The sequence below is a fragment of the Cataglyphis hispanica genome, chromosome 5 (genome assembly GCF_021464435.1).
Source record: "Cataglyphis hispanica isolate Lineage 1 chromosome 5, ULB_Chis1_1.0, whole genome shotgun sequence".
Taxonomy (NCBI): domain Eukaryota; kingdom Metazoa; phylum Arthropoda; class Insecta; order Hymenoptera; family Formicidae; genus Cataglyphis; species Cataglyphis hispanica.
The window spans coordinates 6,142,206-6,165,792 of record NC_065958.1 but is presented as its reverse complement, the minus strand read 5'-3'; the positions used below and the strand labels follow the sequence as shown (position 1 = coordinate 6,165,792).

The window sequence follows — 23,587 nt, the reverse complement described above, 5'->3', positions numbered from 1 at the left end:
GCACTCATTAGCGAATACCATCGGCGGATTCTCGAATCTGCGACTGTGCCGCTTCTCTCCATGGTCTCCACTTTTTAATTGGGCAGATTAGTCCCGAATTCCTGTGTGTGTGTATATATATATATATATATATATACGACTCGCCCGCTCCCATCCCGTCGTTCGTCACCCGTGCGTCCTTTCGGCGCATCGCCGACACGGGATATCGGTCTCGTTAAAATACCTGGCGGTAACAAAATCGAAATTTCAGGTTTATAAGGAAAAAGAATCGGGGACGCGCGAAACGAGGGAATCCTCGCCAGCAGCTTGTGGAGACAGCGTCCTTGGAGCATCTCGTCGGTTTGTTCGATGGCGAACGACATATACAAACACACGACGCGAACAAGTTCGAGGAAGGATCTTCCTGATTATCCTGGTTATACCGTGATTTGAAAAATTCTTTTTGGCTTGGTGTAGATACATAACGTCATTAATGCCTTGACATATAAATTCACAAGTATCGAAGTCCTCATATGGCTGCCATATTAAAATTCACTGACTATATCTGCAGATAATGATATAATTGTTATCGATATATTGTTACATTCATTGTTTAAAATTAATAAAAGCAAAAAATATAGAAAAAATTAATAATTGGATAAATTTTCGAGTAGAAAAGATGCTCAAGGAAAAAGAAATCAACAAAAAGTGTTTGTTAATCTAATATTTCTTCGATAATGAAAGATGGGACCGTTGGGGGATGCTTCAATAAATTTAATGTATCTAGATATTCTAGATATATGTAAGTGCGCGCTACGCTCACGCTCTGCAATTTGCGAGATGCGATTTACAAACGGATATGAATTAAAGGTATTCCCCATGGTGCGAGGTGCGCACGTACTTGCTTGTCGCGAGTAACGGATTTATGTTCCATGTCTTTCTGCTACGTCGCATTATTATTCGTTCCAGCTCGCGAAATAGCGTCGGTTGAAAGCGCGTTTTATCGATCGTCGAATACGCATACTCGCGTAGAGCGAGTAGTATATAAGCGCGTGCGTCGATCGAATAAAGTAAATTTATAAAACCTATTAGCGCATGCTTTATAGTGTACCCTATCAAGCACACACAACACATGGTTGGTATCGATTTTCATCGAACACGCTTTGATGCGTGTTAATACTGAATCGAATTGAAAAAAGCTTGTTTATCGCTTTTCCAAATTGATATATACTTATTATCTAATATAAAAAAATTTTACAATCGAAAAATTTTATTATAAGTAACATTTATTAAAATCATATATTTCTAGTTAATTTTAAATAAACATTAAAAAATATTAACTATTGATCCGATTAATAATCCATTTTCTTCGAATTGCTAATTCACTTTTCTCCTAAAAATCAAATTAAAAAACGAAATTAAGATCTAAGATAAATCACGCGCATTGTATATTTTTATCAGTTTCCAATCTAAGGAAAGGAAGCGTAAGAGTAGTCACCGACTGATCGTAGAAACACATCGTGAATCGTCTGGCAATTGAATCGATATCGATCGAGTTGAACAGTACACGAAGACATCGAGCAATAAAACACATAAGCTTAACGTGTAATTGAGATGTCTACGCATTCGTATACACATAAAACAAATCTAATTCCAATATTTCATTGTAATTCAATTATAATTTTTATCAATCTTAAAAGTCGAAAATTAAAAAAATAATATAAAAAAAAATAAAACCCAGTTAAAGATTCTTTTACCAAAAAATAATTAACTCTATATCGAACTGAAGCATCTTTATGTCAACACGTGTGTGGCTTACAAGATTAATTTGCAAGATCAAGGAATGTATTCTAATACGCATCGAAGAAGACAGGGAAAACTGAAAAATCGATGCGATCGCTATAGTTTTCGATTTATAGATCACTGTGTGATCCCGACTACGCACATACAAGTATATATACATACATACATATATATATATATATATATATATATATATATATATATATATATACAGGAATGCCCAAATTGGTTTCACGAGCCGCGGGCTGATAGATGTGTACGCGGCGATCGCGCCGATGGTAGAAAGGAATCCAATTAGGCGAGCAATAAGGGAATCGAAGAGATCCTTGGACACGAGCTTCGTCGAATCCCTCCGATTCCCCTCTGATTCCAGCATCCTGCTTTCGGTCTGACTCTTTTTTTCGTTTCTCGCCGACCGCGGTATTATTTCGACACGTTTATTATCGGAACTTTCGGAGCGGGGCAAAACCCATGGGACGATTTTAAATCGTTAGTCTCGATAAGATTAAATGTCTCTAATTTATAGCGGAAATACAAATCCCACTTTATGAGACACGTAATAACGAAACGATAGAGAATATATGATTGCTTCAGAAAAATGATAAATAATTAATAAATTAAATTTCTAATTATAGAATCATAAACTAGATTTGTAAATAATAGTTCCGGAAGTAAATTATTTTATAAAAACCACACATTCTTTGTATCTTAGTCCCTCATTTTTTATTGCACTTTTGATGACACGTTTATTATCGACAGCAGAAAAAGAATACACGTGTATTTTGTGTAACTTGATTACGGTAAGAAGCCAAAAAACTTTATAAGAGGGTAGCTTAAATATGTCTGCTGTGTACGCATCACGAGTGAAATCTCTTTTCCCTAAAGGAAGATTTATGGGAAGATCCTCTTTGCCTGCTCTTATACTTTTCTTAGGATAAAATACAAGGTTTTCCCCTCAAGTATCACATCTTATCCAAGATAACATCATTCTTTCTTTTGAAAACATGTAATATTTCATCTCTAGTGAGATCATTAAATATGTCATAAGCAAATCTAATTAAAAGATTTTTATACAACCTTATTTATCTTCGCAAATTTTAATAAATAATAGTACATAATGAATGTGCATATATAAAAAAAATGCAGAATTTCTATAAATCCTCAATTAATTATCTATTATTTTTCTCTTTCTTTATTTCCAGTTATTTAACCTAATTTAATCATATGACTTTTTATGAAATGTACAATTTTACAATTTTATATACATTATTTTTTATCAACACAAAATGTGTTCTTTTTATATTTACTTCTAAAATAATATAAAACAAATTTTAATAATCTTATACGAATACAAAATCGGTTTAATTTCCTTTCTCATTAAAATTCATAAATCAAAATCGGATTTACAGCATTTGCAAGTCAAACAGCAAATTACAACTTCTGTAATTCCTGATTCTGATTTTGCGTATCATCGTTGGAAGAAATCTCCCAAAGATCTTATAGCAACATGATTAAGCCGGATTCAAACTCATCGCAAGAGGAAGCTGTCGGCGAACGAGACTAAGCGGTCAGTTGCAGGTGCACACCCTTCAGATTTTATAAGAGCAATAAAAATGCTCGACCAACAGGTATACATGTATACATATATAAACACTGAACGAGAAAAAAAAAGTAGCGAAGCGGCAAAGTCGACTAGTCAAAGAAAATATGGATGTTGCGTCAAGGACTCGAAAACTATCGCGCGGATCGATAACTGCACTATCAAAAAAAATCGTATTAATATTAATAACTTTAAACAACAAGAATTTCAACCAACGTAATCAAAGTAAATTTTACTTTTTATACGATATCGACAGAAAACTCCAGCTTATACAAACTGTTGGACATTTTTGTTGTCAGAAATAACAAACCTAAACATCATTTACATACATCGATAAAAAACGTCGAAGTCTCACTGAGAGTTTAGATTTCAACACCCGTTTAAGAATGTTGGTATTTCGGTCTTCTTCTTTTTCCCATGACCGTTATAGTCGATATGCATGAGGATCGTAAAGCTTAAGAACGGTAGGAAGAAGATAGTTTTCATTGATTTTCTACTCTTATCATTTTCAATGAAAAAAATAACATGCACAAACGAGGTGTTAAATAAATAACAGAACGAAGAAAGTATGAAAGAATCTACGTAGACAGAACATCAGTCAATTAATTCTAATTATAAATAAATTATTTATGTTAAACTTTATATCAAATTTTTCTTATCAAATATTTTGTGGAAAGCATTTTTGGTTCCGATCTTCAATTTTAAATATTTCACTTAATATATCAAGTTATTTGAAAATGAAATTATATTCTTAAAAGATAAAATCATTTAAATTAATATTAATTAAGATGTTAGCTCTTGCTATTTGTACCCTCGAATCTTAAATCCTTGTAATTAAACTTCTTTAAATTTCAAAGCTAAAAGAATTATCCTCCAAGGTACACTCATACACACAAGGATAATTAAAATGTGATTATTAAAATGTCTTTAACTATCTTTTAGAGTACATAACCGCATTGAGGTTTTTCTCGGACACTCCCTATAAAATATACCGAGCACGCAGCTGATTCGAATGGTCGTAACGACATCGCGCAGCGTTCATCGTCTCCTTGCGCTCTAATCCCTCTTATTTATTGCCCTCTTCCTCCTTCAGCCTCCTCTTTCCGCGTGCGTTAACAAGGAAATGATGTAAATATAGAAGATATGTACATATAAGCGGGCGTACGCAACGCGCTGCACGCATGCCTTCCTGCTTCGTACTTTCCTGCATCTGCACGTGGGTGGCAATCAGTCCGTCTCACCAATCCCATTGTAACGCAAACGGCGGCTTCTTGCGTTCGCCATTAATTAAGATCCATCCCCGCGACAGCCGCTAAATAGCCCGACCATTATACCCCTTTATTGCTCGATTAATGGCTAACACGATAGCGGAACCGCTTCGAATTCCACATTGCCACATTTTTATTTTTCGCAAAAATTGATTATATGGCCAGTGTAACTTCAGAGAATTCAAAATTCGATATTGTAAGCACGCGCGTATGATCTTCATGAAAATCATATATATATATACACACACACATACACACAAAAAAAATAAACAATCTCAATATAAAATATATTTAGAAGAATGACTTCATATATCGTATTAGTTTCAATCTCTGCCACATTTTGCATCGCTATCAATAAAAAAACTTTGCGAAAAGGAAGTTCTACGACTCTTACTCTTCACGATCGTGAAAGTACTTCGCGACTTGTCGTCAGCCACTGATCGAAATTAAAAGTCAAGTTAGAAGTTAAATTAAAGGTTAAACGTTAGTTAACGTTTAATGCAGGCTCATTAAATTTTTTTTTACTGCACATTTATTTCTGCTACGATAAAGTGGTTTAAAGAGCCATTCAAAGTAACTTGAATGAAAGTATGATAAAAAAGATATGTGCTCTAATGTAGAATTTAACTAGACTTGATTAACTGAATTATTTAGAAATTATAAATTTTATTTAAAAATTTTTATAAATCCATAAAAATTACTATAAAAATAGATCTCGCATTAAAACTTTTTGTTAAAATAAAGAAAAAAAAATACGTTTGATTCTCAAAATTACAGTTATTTGTATCTCTCTTTCAGAAACTACAATTCCTACAATTACTCAGACTTAGTCGTTTACTGTATCTTGTTATGATATTGATGCAATAATAAAGGAAAGATAGATAACAGGATGTGAATGTATGACAATCTAGAAGCAATGGGCGTAATATCGTGTAAAACTTCAGGTGGATCTTAAAATGAACGTGAGAACTTGTTGAAGTCGAAGGTTGAGCCTGCTCGGCTGACTACGATAATTGGTCGTACAAGAAATAACATATATCTGAAGCACGTAGATAATCTTCGAAAAATTAACGATCCACGAAATAAATAGAGAGAAAGTAAAGAAATCGGATCATTATTATATCAATGGAATATTGCCTAATATCAAAAAATGATAAACAAAGTTTTTTGTCTTCGTAAGAGCATAAATTAATTTACTCTATTGTATTCATTTCGAACACAGATCTGTCGAAAGAACGTACGAGAGAAATCTGAGATAAAAATAAAAAAGGTAAAAGCAGAAAAGTGCAATTGTATTACATACTCTTAGCTAGATAACAGAGAAGCTAAAAGCAGACACGGTTTCTTTTCTTTCCGACCTGTCTGCAACAAAATAAGATCGTAAATAGAGGCTGTAAGAAAAATACGTGAAAAGGAGCTAAAAGCGTTTTTCTTTTCAGTTATCCGGATAAGGAATGTTTCTCCCTACGATATGAAATGTGACGGCACGATATCCGTTACTTTCTTAAGCGCGACAAAGCGCAACGCGAATCTTGTGCGGAATAAATTAAAGCGCGCGCGAACGTAATCGCCGTTCTCAGGAAGAAAGACAAGTGGAATTACCGTACTTAAGATCGCCTCAGAATCATCCTGACGGCGGGTCTAGAGTAACGTAAAAGTAACATAAAACGTAAAACGCGACTCAAGAGCTGACAGTAACCTGAAACGGCCGTTGAATTCACCCAAGTTTATTTCTCGCGACACGCGAGACAAAATGCGAGCGGAATAAATGTCCGAGAAAATACATGAAAATTCCACGGAATAATTCACACGACTGATTACGAAATTTTCTCCCTTTCTCGCGACAAGAGCGAACACATTTTAGAGCGACTCTTTATTTGCATGCTGACAAGAGAGATATTACTGTTAATTTTCTCAACAACGAAGCGAGATAGTATAAATTATTCAGGCAATCATAAATTTACGAAATGTCATCGGCGGGCGTTTATAGTCGCTATAAATCGCGAGATAGACGAGAGCAGATAAAATATAATACCGTCAGATTACATGCGATAAAATAAAATGATGTCGACGAGAGAACCATTCACAGTCAGTCATCTCATCCACCGACTAAAGAAAGTTCGATGTACTTGTCCCGTTTTCTCCTTTCGTCCCCGCCCTCCGTATCGTCATACGGAACCAACGAATGTGTATGTGTGTTGTCTATATGAATGACAGGATAATGCCGGGACCGTGTATATCGCAGAATTGACGAAGGAAGAGCGTGACGGAAGAGTTAGAAATGGGAAAAAAAGCAAGAAGGAAGTACGACTGAATCGCAGCAAGCCCTCCCAGGTGTCGGTTTTTTTGCCAAATCCTCGCGCTCGTTTCGCCACCGAATCTGTCCGTATAAGGACAGGATAAGGAGAAAGAGGAGAATTGCGAGTTTCGGGATCAGCTTGTATATAAACCGATCGAATCATTAAATAAATAGAGAGGTCTTAAAAAGGGAAAGAAAAACTATAAGATTTAAGTTTCGAATTTACGATGATAAACCTAGAACGGCCTAGAATTCCTGGCGCTGCGAATGGAACTGGATCTGTATCGCATGTGGCCGCCGCGCGCCATTTTTACATCGTTAATAACAATAAACGGTCGACGAGCTTATACGTGACGGTGACGTTATCGAGAACCGAGGATAAACAATTGGCCACTGCGCGCCCATGAACGGTGATTTACGAGCGGCATGAGTGCGCGCGTGAACGCTTTCAACCTTCCATCGGCGATCATCTCGATGATGATCACGCACGGTATATAAACGTCATACGTGCTAACTACAATGCCTATCGAGGAGCGTTTATCAAGAGCGTAGTCGATAATGGCAGATGTAATTGTCCATCGTTACGGACCTCGTAATGATCGACAATTTTTTTATTATCTTCACTTCACTTCAGTTTCCACGCTTCAGCAATTGGCACGCGATTTTCGCAACGATAAATTGCGCAATTTTTTTATAAAGAAGAGAAACATTTATATATAATTATCATAATACATATTGTAATGTGAATCAGTCTTTGTAATAGATAGCACCAATCGATGGAGTAAGCGTGACTCGGCAAGGCCACAGGCGTTATTTAATCCTTCGCAGGTAGAAACGGATAGAGACAAGGTAGTGCACGGAAAAAGAGACGAATAAATATTCGGAGGAATGCGATCGATAATATATTTTCACCTTAGATTAAATTCTGATAGCGTCACCATGTGATATGCAGTGTAACACGTGTCATGCATGTCATGCCTGGTCAAACGCATTCTATGGAGATTTCTATTATACGATAAAAAGACACCTGCCGCATACAAAAGAAATGCGAAAAAGAAAGTCTATCTATGTTAATTTTGTGATGAAACTGTGTGATCAGTCATCTCTCACTATCGTTTTTTTCTAATGTCACGCTACAGTATAATACGATATTTTTGTTTTGATTATAAAGTAATCAAATAATTAAAATCATATATAATTATAACAAATATTTTTCATATTAAAAGATTTTATGTTATTAAAATAATAATTAATTAAAATAAAATTTTATAACATAATTAATGTCAATATTATTTTTTCTTGCGATAGTCAATAAAACTTAATTTTTCTATTAATAAATTATAAATATCAGAAAGAAAATAAAAAAAAAAAAACTCACCCAGCAACCGGAGTCATCTTTAGTGCCAATGCTCGGCTGATGCAGAATCCGGCGCCACCCGTGGCGAACCAGAACTTCACCTTTTGCTGAAACACGCAGAAGAAAAAATGACTTTGTGAGAGGCTTGGTAGAGAAGTCGGTTAGAAATCGCGGGAGCCGCTGTCGTAATTATACGATACATCGATCCGAGATCGGATCGAATGATCGATCGTCGCCGGTCGCGCGTTCGACGATCGCTATTAACCGATTAAGGATGAATGACTCTCCCTTGATGAGAATTAGAGATTGGGATAGATTATATCTTGACGTATCGTCGAATGTCACGCTACCTTGAGAGTACAAAATAAGAACGAAGTTATAATATTTCAGCAAACCTATGTCTATATGATTTCATTTCGACCGAGCAATCACACGATCGTCATGAATTAATTAATCATTCAAAAAAATAAATAACAATATTAACATATCTGTCGACCGCTGGACATGATGATGAAAATGATAATAAAAGAACGATGGAGCGTTGAGAAATTAGTCCTTTTCTCGGTGACCTGGAAACTTTGCTCCAGGAAACATTCTCTTACGCTAGATATACAAAGTACACACACACACACACACACACACACACGGATTGCGCGCACGCAAGTGCGAAAATATAACGAGTTGAGGTACGAGCGATTTCTGGCCGATTGCCGTAGCTGCGAGCTATTATAGCCGGACTTCTAGACAGGCCGAACGTGATCCACGCGGACCGATACTATCTCAATACCGGTATAAGACCGTAGAGAATCGGGCAGTGCGCGCCTTCTCGAAGGCGTGGTGCACGAATAAACTGACCACTACAAGACAACGGCTAAGATAAGTTTGCACACGTGCGTAAATAACGTACGCGTTCGCTGATAAAACTATCGCGAGTTCTCGAATGTTCTCTGAACGACGTTCGCGAAACGTCGAGAGTTTACATTAACCCGTTTATATCTCACCCCGCATAAAGCGAACAATTTAATGAGGAGCGAATTAATCGACGTATAGATCTCGAATTAGTCGCGGCAATTAACTGACTTCATTAAACACGCGAAAAAGAGGAAATCGGCGCCAGGTGATAATACTTAATAACTTAGCATTCTATTGCGTTGTGCAATCACACTTCTTGAGCAATCCAGATTTTCGATTTCAATATTTTAATGAAGAAATCGACGTGTCAACTTGCCTAAACGATCTATCATCGGCTTATTTATTCTGGAGGACATTCCCAGTTTAATCAAATATGTAAATCATCTCTCAAATCTTTTAAGTTTATCCTATTCTTTTTTATAGTTTCAAAATGCTTGAACGCGAAATGTTCTACATCCGCGATGTTAATCTATGCTTATCGATGTTATCTATCTCTTTGACATTGGACATTCTGCTGGCGGCTCCTTTTCTCTGGCTGGGCGTGGTAGAAGGCGGATGGCAGTCACGGATACATGCCACGAGTATATCTCGTGATATATCCATAAGGTCAGCTGACAAGGCGATCGGTGCAAAGTTACCGTTACACGTATATATGAGAAGACTTACCTACGCCCAATAGTAGAGAAAGAGAGAACACGTGCGGGCGCGCGGTTTAATCGCTCTCCCGCATTCCGTTTGAGCCTACAATTTTATCCCGCTGCAATAAGATAGCAGTAAAAGCCTATCGGGTCCAATGACGCAGAAATTGCACCGATAATATCGCACTTTGCCGCAATTTGCGAATCGCGGCTTATTTGTTCGACACCATATTGCTCCTTTCCAATCGACAACACGTATCTGGATATGTCCTGGAATCGTCGATCTTATCTCAATGACAGATTATTAAACTAATTTTCCCTGCATCAAAATATTTCCAGCCATTGACAATTTTTAAGTTATGATATCTGAGAAAATTACAGAAAAATAAAAATATGCAATTTTTAAATCAGCTTTAATCAATAATACTTTTCACATTAATTTCGATTAAAAACCCACCACCTCTCGGACCAACTGTTTTTCGATTATCGAATATTTACATTCCCAATGATATAACTTTTATCCGAGGCACAGAAATTCTCTTCGGTAATAAAACAGTATTTTATTAAAATTATGTAAAATTTAATTAGTTAAATAAATTTAATTAAATTAAGTTTAATTAAAATGATTGAAATTTTTTGTCTCGCTCTCTCTCTCTCTCTCCCGCGAGCATCACCTCGTCTTATGAAGGTATCGAACAGATACCAAAAAGAAGAGAAACAGATGGGACCGACCGTCGGCGTTAGATGTACACGGCGCGATAGAGGTAGCTCGAGATGGTATCGAAGCGCTTTTACAAGAGAGAAGCTATTCTTTATTTCTCTCTTTCGGGTCCATTTGAATAACACAACGTCGTGTTGCGAGTGCGCGGAGTCACGAGAGGAGAACACGCCACCGGCGCGACACCCGGGACGCGAGAATTCTGAGATCGCCCGTGAACCCGTTCTTATCGTTACGAGGGAGCGTGCGCAGAGTACGATTCTTCGCGAACCTAAAATATTCGACTCAATTCTGGATCTACGTCCCCCGCTGTATATCACACACTGTTTTTACAAAAGCTCGCCCTGTCACACACACGTTATTTTTCTTCCACAAGTTTCTCTGTTCGATTAAATGAGAAATTAACTATTATTTTAAATTATTTAAAATTCCTTTAATAAGTAGCTATATATTTTTTTTAAACGATGACACAGTCTCATGATTTTTATAAAAAAAAAACTTTTAAAGCGATTAAAAAATTTCAGATGTACAAAATATACCTGAGCGTAGAGGCAGTTTTAAATATTATCTATAGTATCTTAATCTTTCGAAATTCATAGAACTATGAGAAGCATGATGTCAATGATGTAACAAAGATGATTCCGATGTAATAACGCAGATAAAGATCGGGTATTCATGACGCATGAGATTCGATTGGCAGAATACAGTGATATTTTTTCCCGATAATCAGCACTTGCTAGATCAGATGAAAGATCTCGCTTAAGCGCAATTCGACGATCCAGCAATCAGTCAGTAATTTTAATTATCACGCGCCTATTTACGACTGAGAATCGCTTCATCTCGGACGCGGCAATCTCGGGGGCATCACCAGTAACGAAGGGACTTACTGATCGACGGCCAAGATTGTGCCGGCGGTCCTCTGACTAATTACATTCCTAACCCGGGACGGGGGCACGTCGCTGAGGGAATAGCGTACGCGAGTAAAGGCCGCACGATTCTATATCCAATTATGTACGGACGATTGGCAGCGGGGGCCCGTAGATATGTTTCGCGATTTGATTGGCCTTCCTCGACCTGTTATCGTCGAACGGATATGCAGTTATTCGGGATTATGCTGTTTCTCTCTCTCTCTCTCTCTTTCGATTTAATTACTTTAATATTCTCTTTGCTTAATTACTCTCCGTTGCATCTTCCGATATGACCAAGTTTTCAACGTCAAATATATTTTTCTTCCGCCATCTCTCTTTTTTCACTAAAATAGATTAAACATTATAACTATTGTATTTAAATAATAAACATAATAAGTAATATTAAAGAAGGAGAGAAAACAATAAATTTTATTTAATATACAGCGAACACTTATCAAAGCCCAACCGTCAAAAAGAATTCAACCATCGCCTTCCAAAAAAAAAAAAAGTTGCAATCGCCGATTATTCTCTGTGGAACGAACGGCCCATTCTCGAGATCGTAAAACCAAGGCTGAATGACACGGCGAGTAATATGTGATGGAGGGTATGTGGTTGGTCGGTATATTAGGACTAATGAACAGATTAAAGGCCCCGATATGACCCCACGAACGGCAGATGTGCGAAGCTATGTATAATACTAAGAAATTCGCCGCATCCCTATCGCGTATATAATGAAAAAAAGATATCAGAAACGAATCTCAATCTCGCAGCAAAAAATAGATATCCATAGGCAATGCAATTCTTCTCTCTCGATTTTTTTTTTTTTTATAATCTTTCTCGGATTATGAAACTATTAATAATTTTCTTTCACGATTATAATCGCGCTCGTTATTAATTGCTTAAGTTTTTCAAGCAATGCGCGAGATATAGATCTAATTAAATTATCATGAAGCAACGCTCGATCTTTCGGAGTTTATTTTTCTCGCGCGTTATCTCGCTTTGAGCGCACCGGCTGCGTTTTACCTCTGCCGCAAGACCAATGGCTTACAATTTGTATGCACAGTCATCCGCACTTCCACGTGGATTTATCAACCTGATATCTACCATCCGAGCAGAAAGCCTCTTGCTCTTGTTTCGAGTTTGCTCGAGCATATCCCGCGGCATATAAAACGCAATAGAGATGCCGCGCGATGTTTCCATAAATTCCCTCGTGCAGCGTTTTTCAATATCGCACAATACCGTATTTAACCGGAACAAATAAATCTATCTAGAGACAATACCGGCTCTTCGTAGTTTGAAGAACGCTTCGTATACGCATGGCTACCAGAGATATAACTCTCTTCCGCACAATAAAGCAAATCTGTAAAAGCCTCGTAAAGATAAAAAGATACGCCAAATGTATAAGAAAATTCTAAACAAAAAAATAAACCTTTAAACCTATAAACCTTCGAAAATATAAGACTCTAAAGACAAAAATATCTTCAAAAATATAAAATAAATTCGTGATATTTTCGTTTATCTTGATTATAGGAATGCTAATCATTTAAACTATCTGTTATTTTGTGGAGACTCAAATTATTATAAATTTTAGCTTTATTTTTATTATTATTTTTATAGTTTAAACAAATCTCTATTAAAACAAAAAAATACTTTAAGACAATAAATTGTGACGTGAAATTCACATTTAAATCATCTCATTTTATTTGCAAAAAAAAGAGACTTTCCATTTTATAAAATTTACAATTTTTTCATGTGTTCTCTAGAGAGAATTACCTTTTAAAAGCAAAAAAAAAAAGAAACTTTTATATATCCTTTGGATAAACAATATATGATGTACATTGTATATGTGTGTCGCGCAGAGGAATTACAAGTTATTAATATAATTATATTCCTTTAAGTTCTCTTTTCCGTTTTCAAAATTTGCGAACAAATAATTAACGAAATTGTACGACAGCGTTGAGCATCGCGCTCTCGAATTTCCTCGGCAAGCGGACGACAGACTAAAGTCCCTTGAGAGATGTAAAAGGGACGAGTATGCTCCTGAAGCGGCTATGAGTGGAATCCACTTTGCGATCCTTGGCCAACCCCTCGAGATCCAAAGAGCACGTGCACATGCAAATATCGGTAGGCTCCCAAACAAGGCTGCCGAGCAGTTTATCTAAATAAATACTGGCAAAGTAAGCACGACGCGAGCTTCTAGAAATATCTCGGCCAGATTTTATTTCAACTTACGATATAGTTTAATTTTACACGACACAATTGTCGAATGTCTTTCTTCCTTACAAATTCTCTCCAAAAATATATATTTTTGCACAGCATGCTAGATATAAATATCATATATAATATCTCATATGATTATTTTTTTAATAATTGCCCATATAAGATTAATAGATCAAGTATAAAAATAAAATTAAATATAGAGAGAATTTTGGTCAACATATATAAACGCGCAATTACTGGCATCTGGTGTTAAATTTTTACACACGTATATTTAAGTGCAACATGCAAAAGTAACGATCATCAAAATAAATAAAACGAAAAAAAAAAAAAAAGAAACTGATAAAATAATACTCTATATCGTATGCAGTTGCGATGCACCGGATGCGCTGCAAAGCAAAGATGCTGCCGCGAGATATATATAAAGCAACAGGTATAATAATATGGGAGTAATGGAGGTAGCGTACACGCGGCATAGGGAAACATCAGTCAACCCCCTTTCGCCCTTCCTATCTGCCGCCATGTCTTTCGCCGTGTCGGAACGGATATACATCTTTTCCGCGGTCTGCCCACGGGGGCCGTCATGGGTCACGAGCGCATCTCCCATCCGTTGGTACGCGTCTTTCGACCATTCTTCTTCTCGTGTCCTCTTTTCATTCCGCCGATTTTTTTTCATCCGACGTCTAATCGCGCCGGCATAGGCAGTTGCGAAGGTGAAAGAGTTAGGTCGTCCGAGGCGCAGAATGACGGTGCATGATTTATTACGGCCAAGCTCGTTAAACAATTTAACGACGAGGAACATCATCAAAGATGTATTACTCGCATCGTATGACCAATTGTAAGGATATATTATAATTTCGCATATAAAAAAAAACCACAATATAAAGAAAAAAAAAAAAATGTGTAGTGGAATTAAAACGCAACCTCTGACATCCAACTACTCTACGATACTCCCGAATTTCCCCGTAATTTTCATATTATATTCCAACCAGCGTTAATTAGTCCGAAATTATGCGGTGCTTGCATTGTGCGCCTCTTCAAAACTTCCTTCTTCCGCTCGCGCATTAATTAAGCTGAAAATCTCGCGCAACAACTTTCTTTTTCAATGGCTTTGCGGTGAGGCCGACGTGAAAAGTTCGCATTTTTCACAACATCGACGGATACCGTACGGTCGTCACGGGTCACGTTAACTCGCCCATTGTATCCCCGCGCAACCAATCCTACAGAACAATGCCTACCTTCCGTAATTACGAGAGCTTCGTTAAAATCACCGCGAGCTCCCTCTCGCCATAAAAGAATGCCGCGACCCTCGTTACTACCGGACTAGTATACATGAGAAGTAAAACGTAATCGCATGCGGTCGTTTAATCTAAGGCTTCCGCATGCTTCGTTGAAACGCATCGTCGATATAATACATATATGTATAATCGCGATTTTTCCCGAGAAAAAGAAAAAGCCACAAAGGCGCGTCCGGGACCGCAACATGCTAATGCCGATCGTTTTCAGCTCTCTTTACTCGTTCCATTTAAAGCTTCTTCTTCTTTTTCTTTTTCTGCTTGGATGCACCGCCAGTTTAAAAGGCGCTCCATTACAGTTCTCAGGCGATAAAACGCCTCAATAAATGGTATAGGATGCAAAGGAAATGCACTGCGAAACACACATTCGTGCGTCTCATTTACGATTTCAAGAGTCTCTCGTTCTCGATGAATCGCGATTTTCGCTAAAAAACAGGTGAGAAATGCGAAAAGCCAACTCGAATGAAAAATAAGAGAAGAATGATTCGATCGTTATGTATTTACTTCAAGGCAGAAAAAAATACATGCTACTCGACTTGTTTCTTTGAATAATTTTACTAGAATCGCTTGGACGCACTCTCATGAATAATATTGATTTTCCGGCGGAGTAAACACCGAGATGTTACCGGCACTGGATTGTTTCACGGCGTCGTGCACCTTGAAAACGATTCCCACGTTCGTTCCGCGCGCCATGATTTCAAGAAGTTTAGGGAACCAGCGCACCCAGGCAAATCTTTTACGGATAATTAAGATGTAAACTTAAGATAAACGATTCTAATTAGAGGTCTGACTAGTGGCTACAAAACGTCGCGCTTACAAAGATATCTTTAATTATTTATCATACAAAGTTTATTTCTCGTTTGTGCGCAAAAATGGTATACCGTTTCGTAGACGATAATTACGATGTGGAGATTGACAAGATTTCACGCGAGATTATTTAACTGGAGTCGCACTGAAAATTATCATCAAATAATATTACACAAGAGGAGAAAAGAATTCGCAAATTACATGCGAATAATTATGGTATCGGGTCAAAAGACTCCAATAATAAGCGCGATATATTCCTTAGCGATATTATACGAAAATCGCATTTTCGGTTCGTAAAAAGAAACGTGCTATCTCCGAAAAATCTCCCGCCCGAAATACCTTCCATAAACATAACGTCCTTGCCCGTCGTTATTTTTGCGAGTAATCACGTAGCCGTGAATGTCATGAGATTTAATGACCTGGCCTGAACAGGAAATAACGTCAACATTCTGCGGCGCATATTGTAATTACGCGGAATCTCATGGCCGCTCTTCATTTAATTATCTTAATGCAATTAGCTGCAAGAACGATTCGGCGTGACATATGAGGGGCGGACGCATTCTGTATGAGAGAATTTTACGTTACTATCTTTTTCTCGTTGACATTTTTTTACTCGTGGTGTTTGAACGATGCGATTGCAATGTTCGGCATGAGTTGCAACGATGAAGAAAAAATCGATATAATGCAAATAGATAGCTAAGCAAATCAAGAAAGATCAAGAGAAAAATAGGAAATATAAGAGAAGAGACCATCTAATAGCCTAAAGCGAAATAAGAACAATTTTTATTATTAAAACAAAAAAATATAAATAGAAGAAAATAAAAATATCTCATTACTTAGAAAGCTAATTATGAACACAAATTTCTCATATTTATAATATCGAGTGTCGATCCAACGAGGAAACATCAGCTAATAATAATCTTGTAACACATTTCCGATTTTAATTATGCTTCTAGCACACAGTATATTTTACGTGAGATGATTCAGTATGCCAAGACCTCGAGGGTTTGGTTTATTGAAGCAAACTTGCGCGTATTCATCGAGGCGACCATAAGTATATACCGTACACACGCATGTACACATCTAGAGATTTATAATAAGAAAAAAGTGAGACCCATTCATCTAATGGGCATTTGGTATCGCAGATCTCATGTAATATCTATCTGATATATATATATATATATATATATATATATATATATATATATTCGTGTGATATATAAATGCAACTTTATCTGGCCTCGGCCAGACGACCGTATCTCTGCCCTAACACCTCCGCTTAATAGGATACGGTAAAGGTGCAACAGCCCGCTAGATAAGCGGCTTTCATTGCCTTTTATTAGGTCGAGTTTCTCATTCCTATCCGCATTGCCTCCGTGGAATAGACTTTTAAAATCCTCACCACTTCTCGTATTCGCCATAAATATTTCGCGAGCAGAGATTTAAATCGCTACAATTTTAATAAGTTTGCAGGTTTTAATGCTACACATATACGAAATGCGTAGCCATAAAAACTGTGAAATTTGTAGCGTCAAAAATAAAGTTCATCGAAATTGCTGTGATTTAATTTTTGCTTATAAGGCATCTAGAATTATCAACATTATCTTTTAAAACATTATCTTTTTGAGCGGATAATGAGCATTCTTTTTCAGAAAGGAGAATGCGCCTTTCATATAATCACTTTTTTTATATTCCTAATCACAATGTCGACAAGCTACATAGAACAATCTTATTTTAGCGGTGCAAATTATAGAGATCAGCGATCCGGCAACGCGGCGCAAAAGTGATTGTATATCGACGAACCAACGGCGGCGAGTGATCGAATTGCTGAAAAAAATTGCTAACCGCGGAACCGAGAAGTGGCGTGTTCGAAAATCTACCGCACTTTCTTTATGATACACGATGATTACGACCGATCGATCGTTCCCTTACTCGCTCGTCGAGCCGGCCTCCTCTCGTATTCTTTCTCTTGCTCAGGCAATTCTTTTTCTCTTCCTTTCTCTCTCTCTCTCTCGTCTCAAACCACAACGACTATAAGAACGTACTAAGTCAAGAAGAGAGGATGTGAGGAGCCACAGAAACGCGAGCCTCATTAAATAATAATTCATAAGACTGGCAGTAGAAGGAAAAAGGGTAGAAGAAATGCACGACATGTGGCGAGTAAGAGCGCATTTTTTTGCAAAATAACCAAAGGTTACGGAATTACTTTTTATCTTATTTTCTTTTTGAGATTGCAGAACGAACACATGTCCTAATCGCGTATTGTTTCGATTATTCTCTCGTTGTAAAGAAATATCGCGAGAATCTATTGGATAATTTACTTGAGACTGAAAAATGAAGGCGTTTTGGCATGTATAATCATTATATATGTCTATTTGTTTTAGCTGCCAATATATATATATATATATATATATATATATATATATATATATATATATCATTTATAATCTTTAAACTGAAGCATTGAAAATAAATCGCTATGAAGAGTTTTTTTTACAAACAAAATAAAAATAGCTCTGCTATTACGATGCACTGCCCAAGTGTATAATAATTTTATAATTTTTTACTAATCATAAAATAGTAATATCATACGAGATAGTTTCAAAAATTAATTGATGATAATTTAAAAAAAATTTCTATCTTCGAAAATTACGAAATTTTATTTTAATACATAAAACTTTTTTTTTCGTAACTTGAGAATGTGGTCAAAAGGAAACGCTCGAAAAAATAAAGAAACAATAGTAGATTTTTTCTTTACAATAGCTCCAGCTTACCATTTATTTTTGGTCAAGCAGTTTTCGCTAACAAAGAAGAATGTAACAATACCTTTCGTACTTTTTTGACCTGACGCCAGCTGATTTTTACCTGAATTCAGTATTTAAGGGACAGCCCTCTATTGCTGACATCGTTCAGAATGTGACAAGCAAATAGTCAAAAATTGCAAAAAATGTCTTTCCGGAATTTTTTCTACAACTTTACAATCTTGGACAAAAGTGCATAATAGCAGCAGAATTTGACAAAAAAATATAGCTTAAGGATTTAATCGCGTGTCAAATAATTCAAAAACAGACTTTTTAAAACTCTTTATATATCCCATTGCGAGAAAATTCAATTATTAAAAGTTTCCTCAGGTTTGTTGCAAAAAATGTATTTCGATCTTTGCTGAATGCATGTGTGCGTATGTATACTATATATGTGTGCATATATATTTGCATTTGCAATTAAAAAAAAAAATAAATAAAAAAAGATAGAACAACTAAAACAAACAAGCTTGTTAAATGTAAAGGTGCAAAATAATCGAAAAAAGAACAGAGATGAACGAAGAGGTTCGCTGTAGATTGTACGACACATGGCGCACATCCGTGTGCTTTCGTTTCAGATATATTGCGCAGATTTATTGCGATTTTCTCGCAAAATGCAAGTAAAGGTAGCATAATTTGCAATATATAATTTTCATCTCGCGTAATAACTAATTTCTCATAAATCTTCAATTAATTTTTAGACTGACTAAGATCTTAAAAAACTTAATAAATTATTCCAAATCATGTGTTAAATTAGTTTTCACAGATTAAAAAATAGAATAATATTAATTTATATCGAACTATAACAAAATTTACTGTATATATTACATAAAATATATTATTTTATTAATACAGTATAGTTAAAAATTTTTATCATCTCTCTTCTAATTCATAAATATTAAATTAATCCTTTCACTAATCTAGTCTTGCGTTATAGAATTTAAAAAAGTTTAAAATGAAGCAATTCCCGTAACATGCCAGTGCAAAAGAACGCGTAGCATGTAGGACTCGACAAGATGTTTGCTGATGCATTTCCCCATCGACCTTGATCTTACATTAGAAGGCCGCGTTCACCACGAAGCAACGTCAGTTATTTGCCTGTGAGAGTGGCGGCATGTTCTCTACGAACGATTTCCTTGTGGTTTCTCCCTATCACCGTCGCAAAAAAGGGGGAATAAACATTATGCGTACACGGCAGATCACATCCTGAACTTCATATGGTTAAAACCCTCTACATTCGCTCACGAGTAAAATCAACAGCCAAGAAATCAAGTCTTTCCGAGGCTACTGAGAAAATTGAGTTATTCAAAAAAAAAAAAAAGAAATTATTTTAAAAGAAACTATCTAGCATAATAATTCAAAATCGAAAAAAAATAATGAAAAGTAAAATCGAATAAATCTTAAATAATGTGTAAATGTGAATAAAAGAAAAGAAAATATATTAAAATAATAATTAGTAATATAATCGAATATAAACGAAACTCAAATCACAGCATTCCCGATTGGAATGTTAGCAGATAGGGGCTCCCACATTATTCCCGAGAGGACACACCGTGCTCTTAATTAAAACGAATAGTAGCCGATAATTATCGGTTCTGCGTTTGAGCGTTGGATCCGACGAATAGGTTTAATAAAATGTCTCGTATTTCATAAGAGATTTCGCCCGCCTCCTTCCTGTCCTATGCTATCTTTCTCCTTGGTCCTGTCTCTCTCTTCGCCGCTGTCCATTCTTATTCCTCTCTCTCTCTCTTTCCACCCTCAAATGATTAATACGGCCACTGGCGCGCCGCGAGTTTACTGCCTTCCTGCTGCGGCCACCTACCGCTCTCTCCTTCCATCTCGTTTCGTTCTACCTATATAGCACCTATATCTTTTCGTCATCTTCTGCCTTCCATCGTGTTCTTCGTTTACGAACGACCGACCTCTCTGCGGCCGAGACTACCCTCGCAATGCAATATAGTAAAACGCGGCTTCGTGTTCGCAGACACGCCCAGAAATATTTTCACGGGATGCCGATCGCCGCTTCCGATCGCGAATCGCGACCATCAAATTGCAAATCAGTATAAAATCTTGTGAAACTTCTCAACTGTAGATTGCGACTACTAATAGTTTCACGCCAATGATGCGTAAAATTGTGACGCGCGTACATTTTAATGAAATTCTAAGCGAAATAGACTCTAACGTCAGCGTGTAAAAACAATTTAATAACGTCTTTTTTATTCGCTTATAGTAGCCTCGAATTTTTTGTCGTTAATCATAATGGACTTGTCACGGCACGTGAACAGAACAGAAGAAGCTTAATTAGAAAAAAAGGGCTACACAGTACGCCCTCAATGAGACGCCAGTCGATTTTACGCTTTTCATGATGGCGAACGCATGAATGAAACACGACACGTCCGACAGGGTTCGAAACTTTTTTTATTTCCCGACTGTCAACCATCGTGAAAAACACAAATAACCGTTACCAAAGCGTATTTGATGAATTAGCGGAAAAACCGACTAGTGAGAAGAATGATACCGCATCTTACTGACAGGTTTGGGAAAGAAAGAAATCACGGGATCAGATCAACCTATTTCTAGATATTCGTGGAATCGCATTCGAACAAATTGCACAATCGACTATAATGGAACTATTATTGGTATCCTTCGGAAAGAACTGATTGGATTTTCCCGGAGCACTGTCGCTCCTAAATTAGGACAGATTCGAATGTTCGCCAAAAGCACGCGCCCCGCTTTTTGATATAAATAACCGGAAGACAATTTCTCGTACGATACTCTATATTTCTCTTCTAAATTTAATCTAAAATATTCTCACTGTTAATACGCAATTAATATATTAATTTTTTTAATGAATAGCGACGTATTTGTTTCTCTCATTTTTTGACTTGCTTTCGTACACAAAATATATTATTCATTTAAAAAAATCTACGCGTAATCAATATTCTGAGAAAATTAAATGTTTTGATATCAAAGTTTAAACAATTATGATTAATAGATCAATTTTTTTTTTACTTTTCTCATTAAAGTACTCACGCGAAAATATCGTATTAATTTCAAACTTTTGATTCGAACTTAATTATGCACGCCTGCATTAATTTTCATAAATCATACAAGAAACGTATTTAGAAGTCACGCTATTATTTACATATGGCTTTATACATATTCAATATTGTATTGAATTTATCAAAGCAAAAATATCTGAAATATTCAAAAGCAAGTTTTAATTAGAACTGAAATATATATTATCATGCCATCACATAAAATCTCTATTTTATTACCAATATTTCGTAAAAACCCAATTACTGTTTTGAGTTCATTATTTTTAACTTTTTTTTATTATATACATAATTTGCTTTTGGTTAAAGATAGAAAAAAAAAGAGGAAGAAAACGAGTAGAAAAAAATACTGATAATATTTATAGCGCGTTTTCTCTCTTCTTTTAATATATAAACTATACAGTGCGTAATTTATTGTTTCATTTGAGATATCGATATGTTAGTTATGTTCTTCGCAATCTAAGCATAATAATGCAGAAGTAATATAAACGATAATTACATGAATCTATTAGCAACTGTAATGTTGATTTTTAAATCGGACATCGAGTAATAGGATCCTCTTCGGTCAAACTTGCATTAAATCGTTTAATATATGATGACGTACACAATTCTCAGTCTCGTGCCTAAACCGCTCAAACGAAACGAAACGAGAGGAGTAGCTGGACGTCGACGAAAGAAAAACACCGTTGATAGGCTATTAAGCTAGTCAACACCCTACAGAGTTACAGCATCCTGCGTTCTACTATCTACCTGTTAATTACAGCCAGAACCGAGGCAATATCTGACGTCACGATCGCATCCAATATCGAAGCAGTTAAGAGCTACATATATCACCATCCGTTTTTTCTCGCGAGATACTCTTTGACAGATATATAATACCACAATAATTAAGAGTTATAAAACGCGGGCTAACAAAAGTATCCTCGTACAAAAAATTTCTCTTTGAATGAAATTTATATATAAATTTTTTCATCGCAAAAATATAAGATGTCTTTCAATAAAAATGAGGAATTTTGCAAAACTTAAGTTATATTAATCAGAATATACGAAAAATTAAATAATCTTTGATCAATTATTATTACATATTTTTTATGCATTTTTTTTAATTATTAAGTTTTATAAATATAATAAAAATTTATATCGTTCTTTATTTGTTATAATTAAAAAAAAAAATGGAAATATTATATATATACACACACTGATATAATTATCAACTCTACGACAATGTTGCTAGAAAATAGACGACAGGTGCATTATACCCGCCTCGGCGATTTCGCGCGAGAGAAGCACCCTGCTAACGGTAACGATAATAAGCAGCAACAATAACGCGTAATTATAGTTATTACCGCTGTTATTACTATTATCGTGCATCATCGACCGCATCGGTTCATCGATTGTAGGCGGACTAGCGAGCGAGATAACCGACGACGTGAAAAGATGCATCTTATGCGCGGGGTTCGTGCATGAGCGCCCCATGTAACTCGATTTGTTTTACAACGGCGCAAAACGGCGACGCGGGGAAAATTTTATCGTCAGCAGAATCACGTTATTAAGGTGAAGCGTATTGATTTTTACGAAGTGCGTGCACTTAATAAGATGATTGATCAAGGAGTATAAATATTGTAACTACTGGAAATATAATATGCATATGTAAAGTCTTTACCATATAATTATTTTATTAGGCTTTTTTCGCTGATTATGATATAAAAAAAAAATTAAGAGAAATAAATTCCTGCGTATTCATATTGCATATTTAAGCACAAATATCTTGACAGAGTATAATATTCTTTTGTATACCTTAACTGAATACACCTATATGTATGTAAGTCGCTCCACAAGAAAAAAATCTAAAAATATTTTAAGATAGACCACAAAAAAGGCCCGAATAAAGGCTATTAGCGACTGACAATCGCCGGCATTATTAAATTC

The 23,587-nt window shown here is 36.0% G+C and overlaps 1 protein-coding gene across 1 annotated transcript in view; it reads right to left on the bottom strand.

Moving 5' to 3' along the window:
* LOC126850016 (fringe glycosyltransferase) overlaps positions 1-23,587 on the bottom strand; it is a 77,284-nt gene that overhangs the window by 11,431 nt on the left and 42,266 nt on the right. Inside the window, 1 exon segment of the mRNA XM_050592600.1 lies at positions 8,328-8,413. Within this exon segment, the coding sequence (XP_050448557.1) occupies positions 8,328-8,413 (86 nt within the window).